The sequence below is a fragment of the Poecilia mexicana genome, unplaced genomic scaffold (genome assembly GCF_051168715.1).
Source record: "Poecilia mexicana isolate PSO_F unplaced genomic scaffold, ASM5116871v1 scaffold_4, whole genome shotgun sequence".
Lineage (NCBI taxonomy): Eukaryota > Metazoa > Chordata > Actinopteri > Cyprinodontiformes > Poeciliidae > Poecilia > Poecilia mexicana.
This window is the reverse complement of record NW_028263373.1, coordinates 2,616,276-2,634,207: the sequence shown is the minus strand read 5'-3', so window position 1 is coordinate 2,634,207 and position 17,932 is coordinate 2,616,276. Positions and strand designations below refer to the sequence as shown.

At 46.6% G+C, this 17,932-nt stretch overlaps 1 protein-coding gene and 1 long non-coding RNA gene across 6 annotated transcripts in view; one reads left to right on the top strand and one right to left on the bottom strand.

Annotated features, from left to right (window-relative positions):
- The window catches only part of pde4dip (phosphodiesterase 4D interacting protein), a 74,588-nt gene that overhangs the window by 8,801 nt on the left and 47,855 nt on the right, over window positions 1–17,932 (bottom strand). For 4 of the 5 annotated variants that reach the window (XM_088004769.1, XM_088004768.1, XM_088004766.1 and 1 more), the window contains 12 exons: window positions 17,459–17,710; window positions 15,977–16,100; window positions 14,688–14,776; window positions 11,422–11,555; window positions 10,982–11,288; window positions 9,978–10,149; window positions 9,656–9,772; window positions 8,867–9,239; window positions 7,778–8,013; window positions 7,654–7,702; window positions 2,644–2,909; window positions 2,179–2,310 (listed from right to left, as the gene is read on the bottom strand). In XM_088004769.1, the coding sequence (XP_087860895.1) occupies window positions 2,179–2,310; window positions 2,644–2,909; window positions 7,654–7,702; window positions 7,778–8,013; window positions 8,867–9,239; window positions 9,656–9,772; window positions 9,978–10,149; window positions 10,982–11,288; window positions 11,422–11,555; window positions 14,688–14,776; window positions 15,977–16,100; window positions 17,459–17,710 (2,251 nt within the window). Of the gene's footprint in view, window positions 1–1,969; window positions 2,105–2,178; window positions 2,311–2,643; window positions 2,910–7,653; window positions 7,703–7,777; window positions 8,014–8,866; window positions 9,240–9,655; window positions 9,773–9,977; window positions 10,150–10,981; window positions 11,289–11,421; window positions 11,556–14,687; window positions 14,777–15,976; window positions 16,101–17,458; window positions 17,711–17,932 lie in introns of all 5 variants that reach the window. The other variant, XM_088004770.1, reaches the window with a different exon arrangement.
- LOC148159883 (uncharacterized) lies at window positions 8,007–10,433 on the top strand. The gene is made up of 2 exons (XR_015762632.1): window positions 8,007–8,169; window positions 8,816–10,433. It is a non-coding gene; the product is annotated as an uncharacterized LOC148159883 (long non-coding RNA).

The window sequence follows — 17,932 nt, the reverse complement described above, 5'->3', positions numbered from 1 at the left end:
TTAGTCGTCTGGTTTTTAGGTTTTAGTCGTCTGGTTTTAGTCGTCTGGTTTTTAGGTTTTAGTCGTCTGGTTTTTAGGTTTTAGTCGTCTGGTTTTAGTCGTCTGGTTTTTAGGTTTTAGTCCTCTGGTTTTTAGGTTTTAGTCGTCTGGTTTTTAGGTTTTAGTCGTCTGGTTTTAGTCGTCTGGTTTTTAGGTTTTAGTCCTCTGGTTTTTAGGTTTTAGTCGTCTGGTTTTTAGGTTTTAGTCGTCTGGTTTTAGTCGTCTGGTTTTTAGGTTTTAGTCGTCTGGTTTTTAGGTTTTAGTCGTCTGGTTTTTAGGTTTTAGTCGTCTGGTTTTTAGGTTTTAGTCGTCTGGTTTTAGTCGTCTGGTTTTTAGGTTTTAGTCCTCTGGTTTTTAGGTTTTAGTCGTCTGGTTTTAGTCCTCTGGTTTTTAGGTTTTAGTCGTCTGGTTTTTAGGTTTTAGTCGTCTGGTTTTTAGGTTTTAGTCCTCTGGTTTTTAGGTTTTAGTCGTCTGGTTTTTAGGTTTTAGTCGTCTGGTTTTAGTCGTCTGGTTTTTGTCGTCTGGTTTTTAGGTTTTAGTCGTCTGGTTTTAGTCGTCTGGTTTTTAGGTTTTAGTCCTCTGGTTTTTAGGTTTTAGTCGTCTGGTTTTTAGGTTTTAGTCGTCTGGTTTTACTCGTCTGGTTTTTAGGTTTTAGTCCTCTGGTTTTTAGATTTTAGTCGTCTGGTTTTTAGATTTTAGTCGTCTGGTTTTTAGATTTTAGTCGTCTGGTTTTTAGGTTTTAGTCGTCTGGTTTTTAGGTTTTAGTCGTCTGGTTTTAGTCGTCTGGTTTTTAGGTTTTAGTCGTCTGGTTTTAGTCGTCTGGTTTTTAGGTTTTAGTCGTCTGGTTTTTAGGTTTTAGTCGTCTGGTTTTTAGGTTTTAGTCGTCCGGTTTTTAGGTTTTAGTCGTCTGGTTTTAGTCGTCTGGTTTTTAGGTTTTAGTCGTCTGGTTTTAGTCGTCTGGTTTTTAGGTTTTAGTCGTCTGGTTTTAGTCGTCTGGTTTTTAGGTTTTAGTCCTCTGGTTTTTAGATCTTAGTCCTCTGGTTTTTAGGTTTTAGTCGTCTGGTTTTTAGGTTTTAGTCGTCTGGTTTTAGGTTTTAGTCGTCTGGTGTTTAGGTTTTAGTCGTCTGGTTTTTAGGTTTTAGTCGTCTGGTTTTAGGTTTTAGTAGTCTGGTTTTTAGGTTTTAGTCGTCTGGTGTTTAGGTTTTAGTCGTCTGGTTTTTAGGTTTTAGTCGTCTGGTTTTTCGGTTTTAGTCGTCTGGTTTTTAGGTTTTAGTCGTCTGGTTTTAGGTTTTAGTCGTCTGGTTTTTCGGTTTAGTCGTCTGGTTTTTAGGTTTTAGTCGTCTGGTTTTTGGTTTTAGTCGTCTGGTTTTAGGTTTTATTCATCTGGTTTTTAGGTTTTAGTCGTCTGGTTTTTAGGTTTTAATCATCTGGTTTTTAGGTTTTAGTCGTCTGGTTTTTAGGTTTTAGTCGTCTGGTTTTTAGGTTTTAGTCGTCTGGTTTTAGGTTTTATTCATCTGGTTTTTAGGTTTTAGTCGTCTGGTTTTAGTCGTCTGGTTTTTAGGTTTTAGTCGTCTGGTTTTAGTCGTCTGGTTTTTAGGTTTTAGTCGTCTGGTTTTTAGGTTTTAATCATCTGGTTTTTAGGTTTTAGTCGTCTGGTTTTTAGGTTTTAGTCGTCTGGTTTTAGGTTTTAGTCGTCTGGTTTTAGGTTTTAATCATCTGGTTTTTAGGTTTTAGTCGTCTGGTTTTTAGGTTTTAGTCGTCTGGTTTTTAGGTTTTAGTCGTCTGGTTTTTAGGTTTTAGTCGTCTGGTTTTTAGGTTTTAGTCGTCTGGTTTTTAGGTTTTAGTCGTCTGGTTTTTAGGTTTTAGTTGTCTGGTTTTTAGTTTTTCACTCGGTTGTAAACTTCGTGCAGAAGGAGTTGCAGCGACTCACTGCCGTTGGCTCTCAGCTGATTCTGTAGCGTCTGGAGCTCCTGCTGAGCCGCAGCCAGAGAGAAAGCCGGCGCCGCGCTCCTCTGGGAGCGGCCGCCATGTTTGATGGAGGAGAGGAAGGGGGGGCGAAAGGGGGCTGGGAGGAGAGACAGGGTGAGGAAGAGCGATGATGAGGAGCAGGAAGAAGGCTGGGCTTCAGCTGCTTCTCACCTGATTGGCTCTGGAGGTCTGCGGGTCTGAGCGGAGAGCCGGAGCAATGCAGGCTGGGACAGCTGAGGCAGGACTGGGAGCGCTGGGAGGAGCCGACGGACAGCCGGCGGGACGTGGCGCCGAGCGGAGACGCTGAAACAGACGAGGACATGCAGGCAGTGAAATCACTTGTATTTGGTCTCATTCATTTCGATAAAACGCAGCCTGGGAGCAAAACCACAGGATGTTCTCTAAAAACAGAAGAGAACAAAATGTTTCACTTATTTCCAATGATTAAATGCAAGAGAAACGTTTTAGAGCACAAACTGCCAACAGAAAGTTTAATCTGAAGCTAAAAAGATGCTAACTTTCAGCATTTTTTTAGCTGGAGAGCAGATATTTGTGTTCTGCTGCCCCCTGCTGGTCAGATTTTAAAGGTTTGTAGTTTCTATTTGTGTTCTGCTGCCCCCTGCTGGTCGGACTCACCGGTTCCAGTAGCATTCCTGTTTTCCTCGGGTCCGAGTCCGCCGGCACCGTCTGTGTCGCAGCACAACTCCACGTCGCCGTTGGTGGAGCCGTGCTCGTCCGACACGTAAGAGATGCGGTCTGATTGGTCGGTGATGTCAGAGAGGGCGTGGCTGCTGCTGGGAGAGTCGGAGCGATGATGATGATGATGATGATGATGCTGCTGGTCCAGTTTGGCTCGGAGAGACTCGATAACTTTATCCTTCTCCTGCAGCTCCTTACTGAGCCTGACACAGAAATGCAGAAACATAAATAAACCTCGGGCATCAGAACCGGATCCACACTGAGGTCAGACGCTACGGGTTTCAGCCAGCAGGCCAAAGGTTAAAGGTCACGACAATGAACCACTGGAAGGGCTGAAGGAGAAATAAAATGCTACCAACACATCACTGGTGAGCACACCTCTGCTAATCCGCTAATTAGCTCAGAGCCGAGCTAATGTCTAAGTTAGCGCTTTAGCACTTTGCTAAATTTGAAAACGTTCAGATTCCCCAAAACGTTACTTTCCTTGTTTTCTAAACTTTAAGCTGAATAAACTTCAACATTTGTTTGGTTATCAACTGTTAACAATTCTTCAAGCAGTTAGCAGCTCGTCTTCATGCTCTTATTTTGACGTGTGTATGCGGCAGTCTGTTTCCTCTCTTCCTGTTCGCGCTCTCTTTTCTCCCCAATAACTTTATTTAAAACAAGATACATACAGGAACAAAATAAACACAGATGCAAAATGTTAAATTGGTCCACAAGGGTTGTGGTCTTTCAAGGAAGATATAATTTAAATTGCAGCTGGTGCTTTAGCATTAGCATCTGCTAAATACTGTGTTAGTATAGTGCTTTAGCATTAGCTTCCACTGCTGGTGTAGCACGTTAGCGTTGCTAACTCTTCAGCTAGCAGCTATAGGGTCTGTCTGCTACTTTCCATGAACTTACATGTTACTCTATAGCAGCTAACTGGACACTTTCCTGAAGATGCCACGTTTCTTTACCTGGACTCGGTTCTTCCATCCAGTCATCACAAGTTACATTCCTGTAACTTAGAGTCAAACTAAAAGAGGGTCTAAATATTTTAAATAAATATTAATCTCTAATAATCATAATAGTAACTATAATCTTTAAATATTTTGAATATTTAGACATTACTAAGTATTTATAGATGAAGGTTGATAGTAAAACTAAGTAAATGTGATTTTAATGAGCTGGACGTCGGAGCGGCTGCTGGATGAGCGTCAGCAGGAAGTGAGTCGCCTGCCGAGGCGTGGCGCCGCTCCAGGGAAGCCTCTTAGCGACCGCAGGTCTCACATGTTCACAGGAGCAGCGCTCGCCTCTGACACGGAGCCACCGGATAAAAATAAAAGCGGGATGGACCCGACCGCACGGCTGCGGCTGAAATGTGTGGCCTGCAGCTGATTTAATTAACGGGACGCGGTGAAAGTCACAGGAATCGATGCTTCACTGGCGCACAAACAGCAGTGAAGATCTAAACAATAACGCTGTCTGCTAATTCAAGAGGAAAATCTACTCCTGGTTAGCATGAGCGGCTCTGCTCTGCACTCTGGATCTAATTGGACCAGTTTGGTGAAGGAACCTGCTGCACAAACCGAAGGGTACCGCATGGTCGACCCGAATCCCTTCTGTCTGTCGCAGTGGCAAAAATCTAATCATTTTGTTCTGAGCCTCATGTTGCCTGGCCTTCAAGTTTCCACCGAATGAAGAACAGATCTAGACTGAAGGATGAAAGGATGAAAGGATTCTGGCTGCAAGTGATTAGAAATCCTGACATGTTGCCCCTTCCGCACCACCGCATGCCTCGGTTTCAGGGTTCTGCTGGGTTCTGCTGGGTTCTGCTGGGTCCAGGCCCGTCTTACTTGTGCAGCTGTGTGAGCGTGGCTCTCCTCTCCTGGTCCGTCTGCTTCTTCAGCTGCTGCAGCTCCCTCTCCTGCGCCTTCCACTCCCACAGGCTGAAGGAGAACAGAGCGTCTCTGTACAGCGGGCTGCTCCTCGACAGCATCGTCTTCCACAGCGGCGCCATCCTGAACCTTCCGACCCGTCGGCCGGGTTACCGACCCGCCGCAGCCGCACTCCGGCGCCGACTGCCTCATTCGCCCCGGGTCGTGACCCCAAGGGATGAAGAGAGCGGCGAGCGAGCAGGTGAAAAGCACAGCAAATCCTGATTAGGTCTGAACCGCCAGGGAGACTTTGGTGGCTCTCCAACACGCAGATGGTCGCTCAGCTGCTCGGTCAGCTGCTCGGTCAGCTGCTCGGTCAGCTGCTCGCTCCGTTCTAATCACTCCGCTTTCCAAACCGAGTCTGGAGCCGCCAGCGAGCCGCGGGGACGCAGCGACGGACGCAGCGATGGCCAGACTCCGCAGGGCTTCACGCTCCAGCAGCCAGAGAGAGGCAGAGTTCCTCTTTCATCGGCGGTTCTGATCCGTCCTGAGTGGATCCTCTGATCCAAACGGCGCTGAGCTCAGGAACCGCAGCCGGAGAATCTCTCCATGTCAGGACAGGAAGCTCCAGCTTAATAATGAGGAGTTCCTGATGCGGCGCCGCAGCAGAGCGCGCCTCGTGTTGCCGCCTTTAGCTCCTCCTGACCCAGTTCCCCCCAGCCGGGCTTTAATAGCTTAACCTGATTAGCAGCTGCGCTAACGATGCGCCGCCGGCGCAGAGTCGCTGCCAGACCTGCACTGCATTCACACTGGGAAACCCAGAGGTCAAGAGGTCAGAGCCTGGAAACACCGAGAGCATGGTGCTGGGATTACTGGGATTAACATGAATTATGATGATTAGACCAGAACCAGAGCAGAACCAGAGCAGAACCATTTCTGCTGCTTTGCACCTGAAGCTTTGGGCCAGATTAGGAGATTAAACGGAAATAAGAGATTAAATCTGAGGCTTTTTATTATTAACAGCAATTTATACAATTAGACTGAAGCAGAAATTAAGACACAATTACTGTTCATCCATCCATCCATCCATCCATCCATCCCTCCCTCCCTCCATCCATCATCCATCCATCCATCATCCATCATCCATCCATCATCCATCATCCATCCATCCATCATCCATCCATCATCCATCCATCCATCATCCATCATCCATCCATCCATCCATCATCCATCATCCATCCATCATCCATCCATCATCCATCCATCCATCATCCATCCATCCATCCATCATCCATCCATCATCCATCATCCATCATCCATCCATCATCCATCATCCATCCATCATCCATCCATCATCCATCATCCATCCATCATCCATCATCCATCCATCATCCATCCATCCATCATCCATCCATCCCTCCATCCCTCCCTCCCTCCATCCATCCATCCATCCCTCCCTCCATCCATCCATCCCCCCCTCCCTCCCTCCCTCCATCCATCCATCCATCCATCCATCCCCCCCTCCCTCCCTCCATCCCTCCATCCATCCCCCCCTCCATCCCTCCATCCATCCATCCATCCCCCCCTCCCTCCCTCCCTCCATCCATCCATCCATCCCTCCCTCTCTCCATCCATCCATCCATCCATCCATCCCTCCATCCATCCCTCCCTCCATCCATCCCTCCCTCCATCCATCCATCCCTCCCTCTCTCCATCCATCCATCCATCCATCCATCCCCCCCTCCCTCCCTCCATCCATCCATCCATCCCTCCCTCTCTCCATCCATCCATCCATCCATCCATCCCTCCCTCCCTCCCTCCCTCCCTCCATCCCTCCCTCCATCCATCCATCCCTCCATCCATCCCTCCCTCCATCCATCCATCCCTCCATCCATACTGAAGCTAATGCTAAAGCGCTAACTTCAGTTCAACTATCTCACAGCCGTTAAGCAACAATTTAATTTGGAGATTATAATTTAACATTTACATTTTCTGACGCCCTTAAATGTTTGTTTTATTTTGTTCCTGTTTGTTTTTGTGTGAAATAAAGTTATTGGGAAAAAGAGGGAAAATGTGAGGAGAGGAAATGGAACTACTGAATAACAGCCACTTCAAAATAAGAGCATGACTATAAACATCTAACTACTTCTTGACAGTTAATAATAAAAACTGATGTTTAATTGATTCTGTAATCAATTCAGTTTCTGGGAAATTCATTTATGGAAAGCTACGTGTGCTAAGCTAAACAGTTAGCTCCCATAATCGCAGGGAAACGAATGTTCCACAAGGAAAATAAAATAATTGATTAAATTGATTGTTGATTAACCTGCCTGTCACTAGAGGACCCAAATTTGGGTCCTCTCGTGACAGAGGTGTCAAACTCCAGTCCTCAAGGGCCGCTGTCCTGCAACTTTTAGATGTGCCTCTGCTGCACCACACCTGAAAAGAATAATTAGGTCATTAGCAAGGCTCAGGAGAACCGATCTACACAGGGAGGAGGTAATTAAGCCATTTCATTCCACTGTTTTTTACCTGTGGCACATCTAAACACTGCAGGACAGCAGAGGACTGGAGTTTGACACCCCTGTCATTGTGAGTGACAACCTGAGACCAACAGGTTAACACAATATTTCAAACTAGAGCTGTTTCTTTCCTCCAACATAAATGTGAAAGTTTCAGGTTTCATGGCCCACAGAATAAATAAATTAATAGTTTCTGTCACTAAATCTGATTTAAAATGTTTCTTCCTGTTAAAAAGCAGCAGAGAAACAGTTGATAGCCTCCAGAACCTCTGCCTAGCTTTGTGATGGCCCGGCCGGACGGTTCTGGTTCCTGTCCAGCCACCATCCGGTCCACCATGAAGTGTGATCTCTGCAGTAGAAGAAGACGGGTCCAAACAGGTTCTATGAGCAGCAGAACCGGTTCGGGAGCTCAGACATGGACTTCTATCTGGTGGATCCATCAGGTCTGATTGTAACCAGCCGACCCGGGTCGGTTCTGCCCTCAGGAGGAAACGTCCTGCCGATAGTTTCCACTGAAAAACATCGATTCCCGGCAGAAACCCAAACAGGAAGCAGAGCGTTCTGACCGGACGGCGAGCAGCTCCGTCGTCTCCTCCGGGTCCTCAGACGGCTCTCCTGTTGGGAAACGGCAGGCGGAGTCAGCGAGGGTCCGTTTGGCTCTGAGCTCCTCGGGACCCCGGGGCCACTCACGTCCGCCGATCCTGGCGCCGACCCGCTGGGCCAGGGCGGCGCTCTGGGCCAGCTGCTCCCGGAAGCTCTGGCCCGTGTAGTAGTCGACGTCGTTGGCGCGCAGCAGCTCCTCGAAGGCGCGGGTGGTGTCGGCCAGGTGGCGGCGCAGGAGGCCGCAGGCGGCCCGGGCCTCACGCAGCCGCTGGCGCAGCAGCGACAGCTCTCTGGCCTGAGCTTTCAGCAGAGAGTCCAGCTTCCTGCAGGAGACGGAAACGGTCGTTAGGTTCAGAAGGACGGGTTCTCCTCAGACGACACCACGCTGCTACGCCTGGTTAGCATGACCTGACGGAGCTAATCAACGACCGAGCTGGGAAACAAAAGGATTAAAGCAACAGATCATCGACTTTATCCTGGTTTGCTTTTCGTTCCGTTTCTTTGGTTTAATTAGTTTCTGTCTGGATTCATCCTGATCCACTGAGCCGCGCCGCTAACTGGACGCTATATTAGGTCAGCTAACCCTTAACAGTTCGCACTAAAATGCTAATCATACGCAGTAGATTCAGCTAACGCTAAATCAAGAATAATAAACATTACTTCCAGTGGTGCTAATAGCGTTAGCTCTGAAGCTAACCCTGATGTAGAGGCGTGTTCTCCACTGTCCTGGTTTTATTCCGTTTCTCTTTTTAGTTTGATGCCGATTTCTTCTTGCTAAAATGTATCGTTTCCAGATTTCAGCAGGTTTTATCCCAGATTTATTCTGCTTCCATTTTGATTTTTATCATTTTTAATCCAGCATTTAATGTGTTTTCTGTGTGATTGTATTTTCATTTTCTTCTGGTTTCATGCTGGTTCTATCTCGCTAATAATCTGATTTAATTCAGATCTTTTTTATTGATTTATCCTGAATATAATCTGATGTCTGCGATGGTCCAGGGTGACTCCGTCTCTTGCCTGCTGGCAGCTGGAGAGGCAGCAGCAGCCCTCCCAACCCCAGACCAACACGGGTGGAAGAAAATGGCCTTCTGGATAATCTGATGTTTTCCTTTGTGTTAATCCCAGACTTCATTGTGAATCAGCTGGTTTCATCATGTTTCCATGTGCTGGACGAACCCCGGCCAGTTTGCAGAGGGTCCTTCCTCCCTCCTGCCTCCTTTCCTCAGCTGGTCCTCCAAGGCGTCCACTCTGGACGTCAGCTCCTGAAGGCCGTTGTCATGGTGACGCTGCGAGGTTCCATCAGACGACTGCCAACCCTCGTCGTCCTCCGCCTGCGGGGAGCGGCCGACCTCGCCGGAGGCGGCGAGGCGGCGCAGGCGGCCCTGCAGCCCGCGGATCACTGCCTGAGAGCGGGACAGCTGCGAGCGCAGGTCCTCCACCAGGCGCCGCAGCGACGGCACGTCGCCGGGGGAACCGCAGGGCTGAGCGCCGCCGGGCCACCACTGAGAGCCCAGGTCCAGAGACGTGCACATCTCCAGGTCGTCGAACTCTGAAACACGCAGCAGCAGAGCATCAGCATCATGGCGTCTTGTGGAAGACTCACAGTTCAGATTACAGAGATTATCTCAGCTTCACAAACCACATTTTCCAGCTTGGATCCATGTTAATCTGTATTGAACATTCTGCTGTGGATTATCCAGTGATCCCAGTTAGAAACCTGGAGCTAACCAGAACAAACTGGGAGGCTCAGTTGGTTGACCAGTTGGTTATCGTCACTAGTTAGGCTGGTTATGCTAAATCTGATCATTTATCATAAAAACATGTCTGAAGCTCTGCTGCTGCTTCAGGTTAAAGACCAGGCCCTCTGCTGCCCCCTGCTGTGTGTTTGAGTGTACTACAAGAAAGGATGAGGGGCTTCTGCCTCATTCTGTGACCCCAGTGACCCCCAGTGACCCCCAGCCCTACCTGGGCTGCTGGCCTCCTCCCTGTCAGCCTCATTCTCGCTGCGGCCGCAGGTCTCATAGCCCAGGTCCTGCAGGTCCACCTGCACCAGCTTGCTGTCCTGCTGCACGGCTGTTTCTGCTGCAGAGGGACAAACAGGTCACCTGATGCACTGCGTCTGCAGCCTGCTGCGACTGCAGCCTGCTGCGACTGCAGCCGTCTGCAGCCTGCTGCGACTGCAGCCTGCTGCGACTGCAGCCGTCTGCAGCCTGCTGCGACTGCAGCCTGCTGCGTCTGCAGCCTGCTGCGACTGCAGCCGTCTGCAGCCTGCTGCGTCTGCGCTCACCCAGCAGCTCTCTGTAGTCCTGCAGCTGCTCGGCCTGAGCCTGTACTGTAGCCTCCGACACCATCAGCCTCTCCTGCAGCTCCCGGCTCTTCAGCTGCAGACGGACCGTCTTCCCACACGCCACTGAGGGCGAGACGTCCGGCCGCCGCTGCTGATTGGACGACTGGTCGTCCTGGATACAAGCAGGGGGAGAAATAACATGGCTGCTGTCCTTCCTCTCAAACAGAACAGCTGAGGATTCCTGACTTCAGACGTTTTCTGTAGGAAAGTTTAACCAGAACCTTCCAGGTTGGAGAAACAGATTCACCTGAAAACCCGGGAACCAGTCCCAGTATCTGTACTGGCTCCTTAAAGGGGCAGTGTCTTCTAATTCTAAAATGTAATTTTTGTATATTTCTGTCATGTTTTCATGTTTTTCCCTCATAAAAATAAAACCAGCAGTGTTGTTTTGATTCATTTATGTTTGAGAAATCCTTTAATCTTTTAACCGCCCGGGGGGACCTAGCCCCGCCTCCGAGGTGAAGCTCCTCCCCCATTCAGCAGTTAGCAAACAGCTGCTGAGCTCATTATCGGAGCTGCTGCTCTGGTAAAAACTTTAAAGGGGATGACTTCCTGGAGGCGGAGCTTCAGAAAGAGCAGGAGTTTCTTAAAGTGATAGAGACCCAATTTCAAGGTGGTGAATCAGGAAGTAACATTTTGTCTCCAGTATGAATGACGATGCTCAATTTTCCATTGTTGTATTGAGAAATTGTGTTTTTGTTATTTTTGGTCATTTAGTTTTTCATTTCTAACCAAACTGAGCTTATAGTTTTAAGTTACTGCAGTAAATAAGAGAAGTTTGTTCAGACTGGAGATGAAAAATTTAAATAAAAATATATTTGGTAAGGGTAGGGTATTTATTGTTTTTATAACTGCCGTTAACACAGTTTCTATATTATGCTATAAAACGTGATGCTGGCCCTTTAAAGCCACTGGTTGCCATGGTGACCGTATTCTGGTCCTACCTGTGAGGAGCCGGTGAGCGACTCCGCTCTGTCGCCCTCCTCTGTCTTTTGGTCGTCGAGGCTCTGAGTCCTGACGTCAGACAGGGACGGATCTCCATCCCAAGCTTCCCACATCCCAGAGCTCTCCTCTTCCTCCTCCACAGTCACATCCAGCTCCTCCTTTTCCTCCTCCACAGTCACATCCAGCTCCTCCTTTTCCTCCTCCACAGTCACATCCAGCTCCTCCTTTTCCTCCGCGGCCTGCCTGCCGCCAGCCAGCTGGAGCTTCAAGTCTTCGTTCTCTGATCGCAGGCTGAACAAAGCTCTCCTTTAAGAGGCACCAGGAGAGTCAAACTGTTAACTAGCGCAGCTGAGAATCACCAAGCTAACCTGCTAGCGATTCCTGGACCCACTGGGTCGGTACCTGGAGCCGCTGCTCGGCGGATCACGGAGCGCCTTACCTCATCTGGGACAGCGAGGAGAAGCCGGCCTTCTCCAGCTGAGCCTTCAGCTCCCCCAGCTCTCTGTCCACCACCTGCTTCTGCTCCACCAGCTGCTTGACCTCCATCAGCCCTTCAGCCTCCAGCTGCCGACCCTGTCAGGAAGCAACGAGCAAATTCTCACTGCAACTGCTAACGGCAACGAGGAGACTAACAATTAGCCACCGCTGTCTAAAAAGTATCAATAACCCTAAAATACTAATTATTCACTAGATCCGCTAACGCTAAAGCGCTACACCAGCACAGTATTTAGCTGAAGCTAATGCGCTACACCAACACAGTATTTAGCTGAAGCTAATGCTAAAGCACTACACCAACACAGTATTTAGCTGAAGCTAATGCTAAAGCGCTACACCAACACAGTATTTAGCTGAAGCTAATGCTAAAGCACTACACCAACACAGTATTTAGCTGAAGCTAAAGCTAAAGCGCTACACCAACACAGTATTTAGCTGAAGCTAAAGCACTACACCAACACAGTATTTAGCTGAAGCTAATGCTAAAGCACTACACCAACACAGTATTTAGCTGAAGCTAATGCTAAAGCGCTACACCAACACAGTATTTAGCTGAAGCTAATGCTAAAGCACTACACCAACACAGTATTTAGCTGAAGCTAATGCTAAAGCACTACACCAACACAGTATTTAGCTGAAGCTAATGCTAAAGCGCTACACCAAGACAGTATTTAGCTGAAGCTAAAGCACTACACCAACACAGTATTTAGCTGAAGCTAATGCTAAAGCGCTACACCAACACAGTATTTAGCTGAAGCTAAAGCACTACACCAACACAGTATTTAGCTGAAGCTAAAGCACTACACCAACACAGTATTTAGCTGAAGCTAAAGCTCTACACCAACACAGTATTTAGCTGAAGCTAAAGCGCTACACCAACACAGTATTTAGCTGAAGCTAAAGCGCTACACCAACACAGTATTTAGCTGAAGCTAATGCTAAAGCGCTACACCAACACAGTATTTAGCTGAAGCTAATGCTAAAGCACTACACCAACACAGTATTTAGCTGAAGCTAAAGCTAAAGCGCTACACCAACACAGTATTTAGCTGAAGCTAAAGCACTACACCAACACAGTATTTAGCTGAAGCTAAAGCTAAAGCGCTACACCAACACAGTATTTAGCTGAAGCTAAAGCACTACACCAACACAGTATTTAGCTGAAGCTAAAGCTAAAGCGCTACACCAACACAGTATTTAGCTGAAGCTAATGCTAAAGCACTACACCAACACAGTATTTAGCTGAAGCTAATGCTAAAGCGCTACACCAACACAGTATTTAGCTGAAGCTAAAGCACTACACCAACACAGTATTTAGCTGAAGCTAATGCTAAAGCACTACACCAACACAGTATTTAGCTGAAGCTAATGCTAAAGCGCTACACCAACACAGTATTTAGCTGAAGCTAAAGCACTACACCAACACAGTATTTAGCTGAAGCTAATGCTAAAGCGCTACACCAACACAGTATTTAGCTGAAGCTAAAGCTCTACACCAACACAGTATTTAGCTGAAGCTAAAGCGCTACACCAACACAGTATTTAGCTGAAGCTAAAGCGCTACACCAACACAGTATTTAGCTGAAGCTAATGCTAAAGCGCTACACCAACACAGTATTTAGCTGAAGCTAATGCTAAAGCACTACACCAACACAGTATTTAGCTGAAGCTAAAGCGCTACACCAACACAGTATTTAGCTGAAGCTAAAGCGCTACACCAACACAGTATTTAGCTGAAGCTAATGCTAAAGCGCTACACCAACACAGTATTTAGCTGAAGCTAATGCTAAAGCACTACACCAACACAGTATTTAGCTGAAGCTAATGCTAAAGCGCTACACCAACACAGTATTTAGCTGAAGCTAATGCTAAAGCACTACACCAACACAGTATTTAGCTGAAGCTAATGCTAAAGCACTACACCAACACAGTATTTAGCTGAAGCTAATGCTAAAGCGCTACACCTACACAGTATTTAGCTGAAGCTAAAGCACTACACCAACACAGTATTTAGCTGAAGCTAAAGCTCTACACCAACACAGTATTTAGCTGAAGCTAAAGCGCTACACCAACACAGTATTTAGCTGAAGCTAAAGCGCTACACCAACACAGTATTTAGCTGAAGCTAATGCTAAAGCGCTACACCAACACAGTATTTAGCTGAAGCTAATGCTAAAGCACTACACCAACACAGTATTTAGCTGAAGCTAAAGCACTACACCAACACAGTATTTAGCTGAAGCTAAAGCTAAAGCGCTACACCAACACAGTATTTAGCTGAAGCTAATGCTAAAGCACTACACCAACACAGTATTTAGCTGAAGCTAATGCTAAAGCGCTACACCAACACAGTATTTAGCTGAAGCTAATGCTAAAGCACTACACCAACACAGTATTTAGCTGAAGCTAATGCTAAAGCACTACACCAACACAGTATTTAGCTGAAGCTAATGCTAAAGCGCTACACCAACACAGTATTTAGCTGAAGCTAAAGCGCTACACCAACACAGTATTTAGCTGAAGCTAAAGCGCTACACCAACACAGTATTTAGCTGAAGCTAAAGCGCTACACCAACACAGTATTTAGCTGAAGCTAAAGCGCTACACCAACACAGTATTTAGCTGAAGCTAAAGCGCTACACCAACACAGTATTTAGCTGAAGCTAAAGCGCTACACCAACACAGTATTTAGCTGAAGCTAAAGCTCTACACCAACACAGTATTTAGCTGAAGCTAAAGCGCTACACCAACACAGTATTTAGCTGAAGCTAAAGCGCTACACCAACACAGTATTTAGCTGAAGCTAAAGCGCTACACCAACACAGTATTTAGCTGAAGCTAAAGCACTACACCAACACAGTATTTAGCTGAAGCTAATGCTAAAGCGCTACACCAACACAGTATTTAGCTGAAGCTAATGCTAAAGCGCTACACCAACACAGTATTTAGCTGAAGCTAATGCTAAAGCGCTACACCAACACAGTATTTAGCTGAAGCTAATGCTAAAGCGCTACACCAACACAGTATTTAGCTGAAGCTAATGCTAAACTGCTGTACCAGATCAACATTTTACAGAACAGTCAAGTAAATTAGGACTTTATCATTTATCCAGAAAAGTTACTTTAGGGGAAGCTAAGTGTGCTGAACTTTTCAAAGTTAGTAAAAATGCTGTGCTTGTGGTTAGCTAGCGACTGCTGCTGGGGTTCTTACCCGGGTACCAGACTCTTCATCACCACCATCATCATCATCATAATCAGCAGTGAACTCACTCTTCACATCTTCATCTTCACCGCTCAGCTCTGCAGGGAGAACAGATGCAGAGAAAGCAGGAAAATTTCAGCTGTGGCTTCCTGACTGAATGTTAGACTGGAAAACCTGGAAAACCCAGAGGAACTTCCAGGAAATGCTCATTCAACATGTCGCAGCTTCCAGGAGAATCTGGGGCAGAGAAACTGATTTACTGTTCAAACCTGCTGCAGTTTGAGCTCCACTGAACCGATTTTAAATCTGAGCTAAATGAGCGACCTTTGACCTGCATGTTTCCAACACGCCTGATTTAATTAACATTTCAATCTTCCTGATGACCAGTGAAGGGAAAATCAGTTTTGGTCTGAAGATAAATGGATCCAAAGCAAAACTGAACTTCATGATGGATTCATTATTCATGTTCAAGTCTGAGTTATTTATGTTTGTGTGGATAAATTTAGCATTTCACCTGTGAATTAACCCACCTGGATGCAGCCAAGAGGTTCAAATGACGCATGTTTGTTTGTTTTACTGTTGTTGCTCAATAATCACATTGTTTCAGATAAAAATATGAGTTTTGATGTTTTACTTCATGTAAAATTAAATATATATGACTAGTTGTAGTTGCCAGAGGGAAGCGTTGCTGAGAGGAGGAATCTGGAGTCAGCAGCTTAAAATCACAAACACACGATGCAAAATCTGCAGCTTTATTATTTATTATCGAGGCTCCAGGCAGGAAAACAGCGGCAGGTACTGCGCACACACACACACACACACACACACAATAAAACATCCCATTAATCAGTCCAGGAAACGCTGGAAAAAAGCAGCTGGTTAGATTTTCTTCTTACTTCAACACAGAAACCCAAAGTCTGAACATGCTGTTAGTCACAATAAAAACTGAATAATTATGAGCTTAATAATATTTAACAACAGTACTTACACAAACTGATGCCAAAATGAAGCATAGTTATTATAATTTATAAAGAATTTTTATTTACTGAAAATAATAATAAATCCACATAAAAGATGAGATTCATTAAGTTATTAGTTTCTCCATCTTATCCTCCCATCCTGCATGTAAACACAGTTTATAACTTTCATTTTATTTGACAAACATTCAGAAGGTTTTCAGGTTAGTATTTCCACCCAGATCAAGCAGCCGCTGCCCGTCGCTCCGACCCGTCACCATGGTAACAGCGCCCCCGGCGGCGCGGAGGGGAACTACAGGTACCAGCTTCTCTGATGCCCACCTCCAAACTCAGGCTGCTGGGCGGCTTCCTGCCGGACCAGAACCTCCCTCAGCTCCTGGACCTCCAGGGTCAGCCGCTCCACCAGAGGAAGGTCCGACGGGTCCGCCATCTTCCTCTGAAGGTCCTGCAGGGCAGAACCAAACCAGAACCAGCAGAACATGAGCACCAGGACCAGAACCAGCAGAACAGCAGCAGCTAGGGGAAGCTAGAGATCCCCCAAGAAAATATCAGAAATATTATTTCTAGGGCTGAAACGATTCCTCGAATGATTCGAGTACCTCGATTACTAAAATTCCTCGAGGAAAATTTACCTGCCTCGAAGCTCCGTTAATTTATGTTTTATTAGTTAGCGCACCGTGTTCCGGCCGGGACTTCATTTGCGTTGCGCGGAGCTCTCACTTCCGCCTCTGAGTTGTTGACAAAAGCTAAGTCTCAGCGGCATAAAGTCCAATCTTCAAGATTGGCCCGTGGGGATTTTATTGATTGATGATAATGCCCGACTTTTTATCGTTTTTGGGGAACCAATAAGCATCCTTAAAATGACTGGGGGAATGCCTGGAGTACGGCAGCATTTCTCCTCCGGGGCTGCTGGTTGAAAGCGAACGGCGGGAAGAGCGCTGAGGTGAGCAGATAGCCTGAACAGGGCGGGCGGCTGAGTAGCTGATGCTTACCGTGTAAATGTAGCTTTACCGACGAACCGCACAATAAATTTCATATCCCGGTCTGAAGAAACGGGTGGCGGAGCGCATCGTACATGGCTGGTAGATGAGTTTCTGAGTGTGACCAGTGAAGGTGTCGTAAATATCCCGTATTGCTTCCCCCCGTGTTCGTCCCCCGGTCTAACGGTTCGTCAGTCCGCTGGTCTATTTCCTCCCCTCCACCCCATCTTCGTTCATTCGCCCTCTCCTCCCACTCCAGGCGGCATTTCCCGTATTTTCAAACCCAAAGCGTGACAGGTTAGGTGGCAAGGTGAGTTTAATTAATCTATTAAAGTCACTGAAGATGAATACATAAACTAAAAGCTGGATTGTAGACATTTTTTATAAGCATATTTGTGAGCCTGCCTCTTTGTTATTAAATTCAATATAATTTCAGATTTTTCTATAACTTTTCTTCTGGTTAACTTAGAAAGTGAGCTATTATTGTTACAGGTTAGTTTTCTAAACTACAAAAAAGCAACTGTTAGGGATGCTCAAATATGAAAAATTGGACTGACATTGATATCTGATAGTAACACCGGTATTATGCCAGATTTACCAATATTTCATTTTAGATTTTTTTTTATCCGATTACTCGATTAATCGTAAGAATAATCGATAGATTACTCGATTACTAAAATATTCGTTTACAACAGCCCTAATTATTTCCTTTTTTAGCAATATGTTCTGCAGCAGAACATACTGGCTGCTAGCCATGCTAGCTGCTAGCCCGGTAAGCTTCTAGCCCCGCTAGCTGCTAGCCCGGTTAGCTGCAGCGTCTCACCCTGATGATCTCCTCCTTCAGGCTCAGACTGCGGCTCAGATGGTCCAGCTGCTCGGCCCGACTCCTCGTCTCCTCCTGGTTCTGTTCCTCCCTCTTCAGCGCCAGGCGCAGCTCCTGCTGCAGCTCCTGCTGCAGCTCCTGCTGCAGCGCTGCGGCCGCGTCTGGCTGCGACCTGGAGCCCAGCTGCCGCTGCAGCTCCTGCACTCTGTGGGTCTGCTCTTCCAGAACCTCGGTGAGTCGGGCCGCTGAGTCCTGAGGGAGTCGGCAGCGAGTCAGAGTCCGAAACCTCTAAAGCGTCAAACTTGCATCCTAAACTAATTATTACTGAACATGTTTTCTCTCTGATGGATTCCATGATTGTTTTTGTGATTTTTGAAATATTCACAGGAAGTTTTGCAATATTATCACGTTTCAAGGAAAATGCGACTTTTGTTGCTTGACATTGACCACAAACTGCAACCTGACATTAAGTAG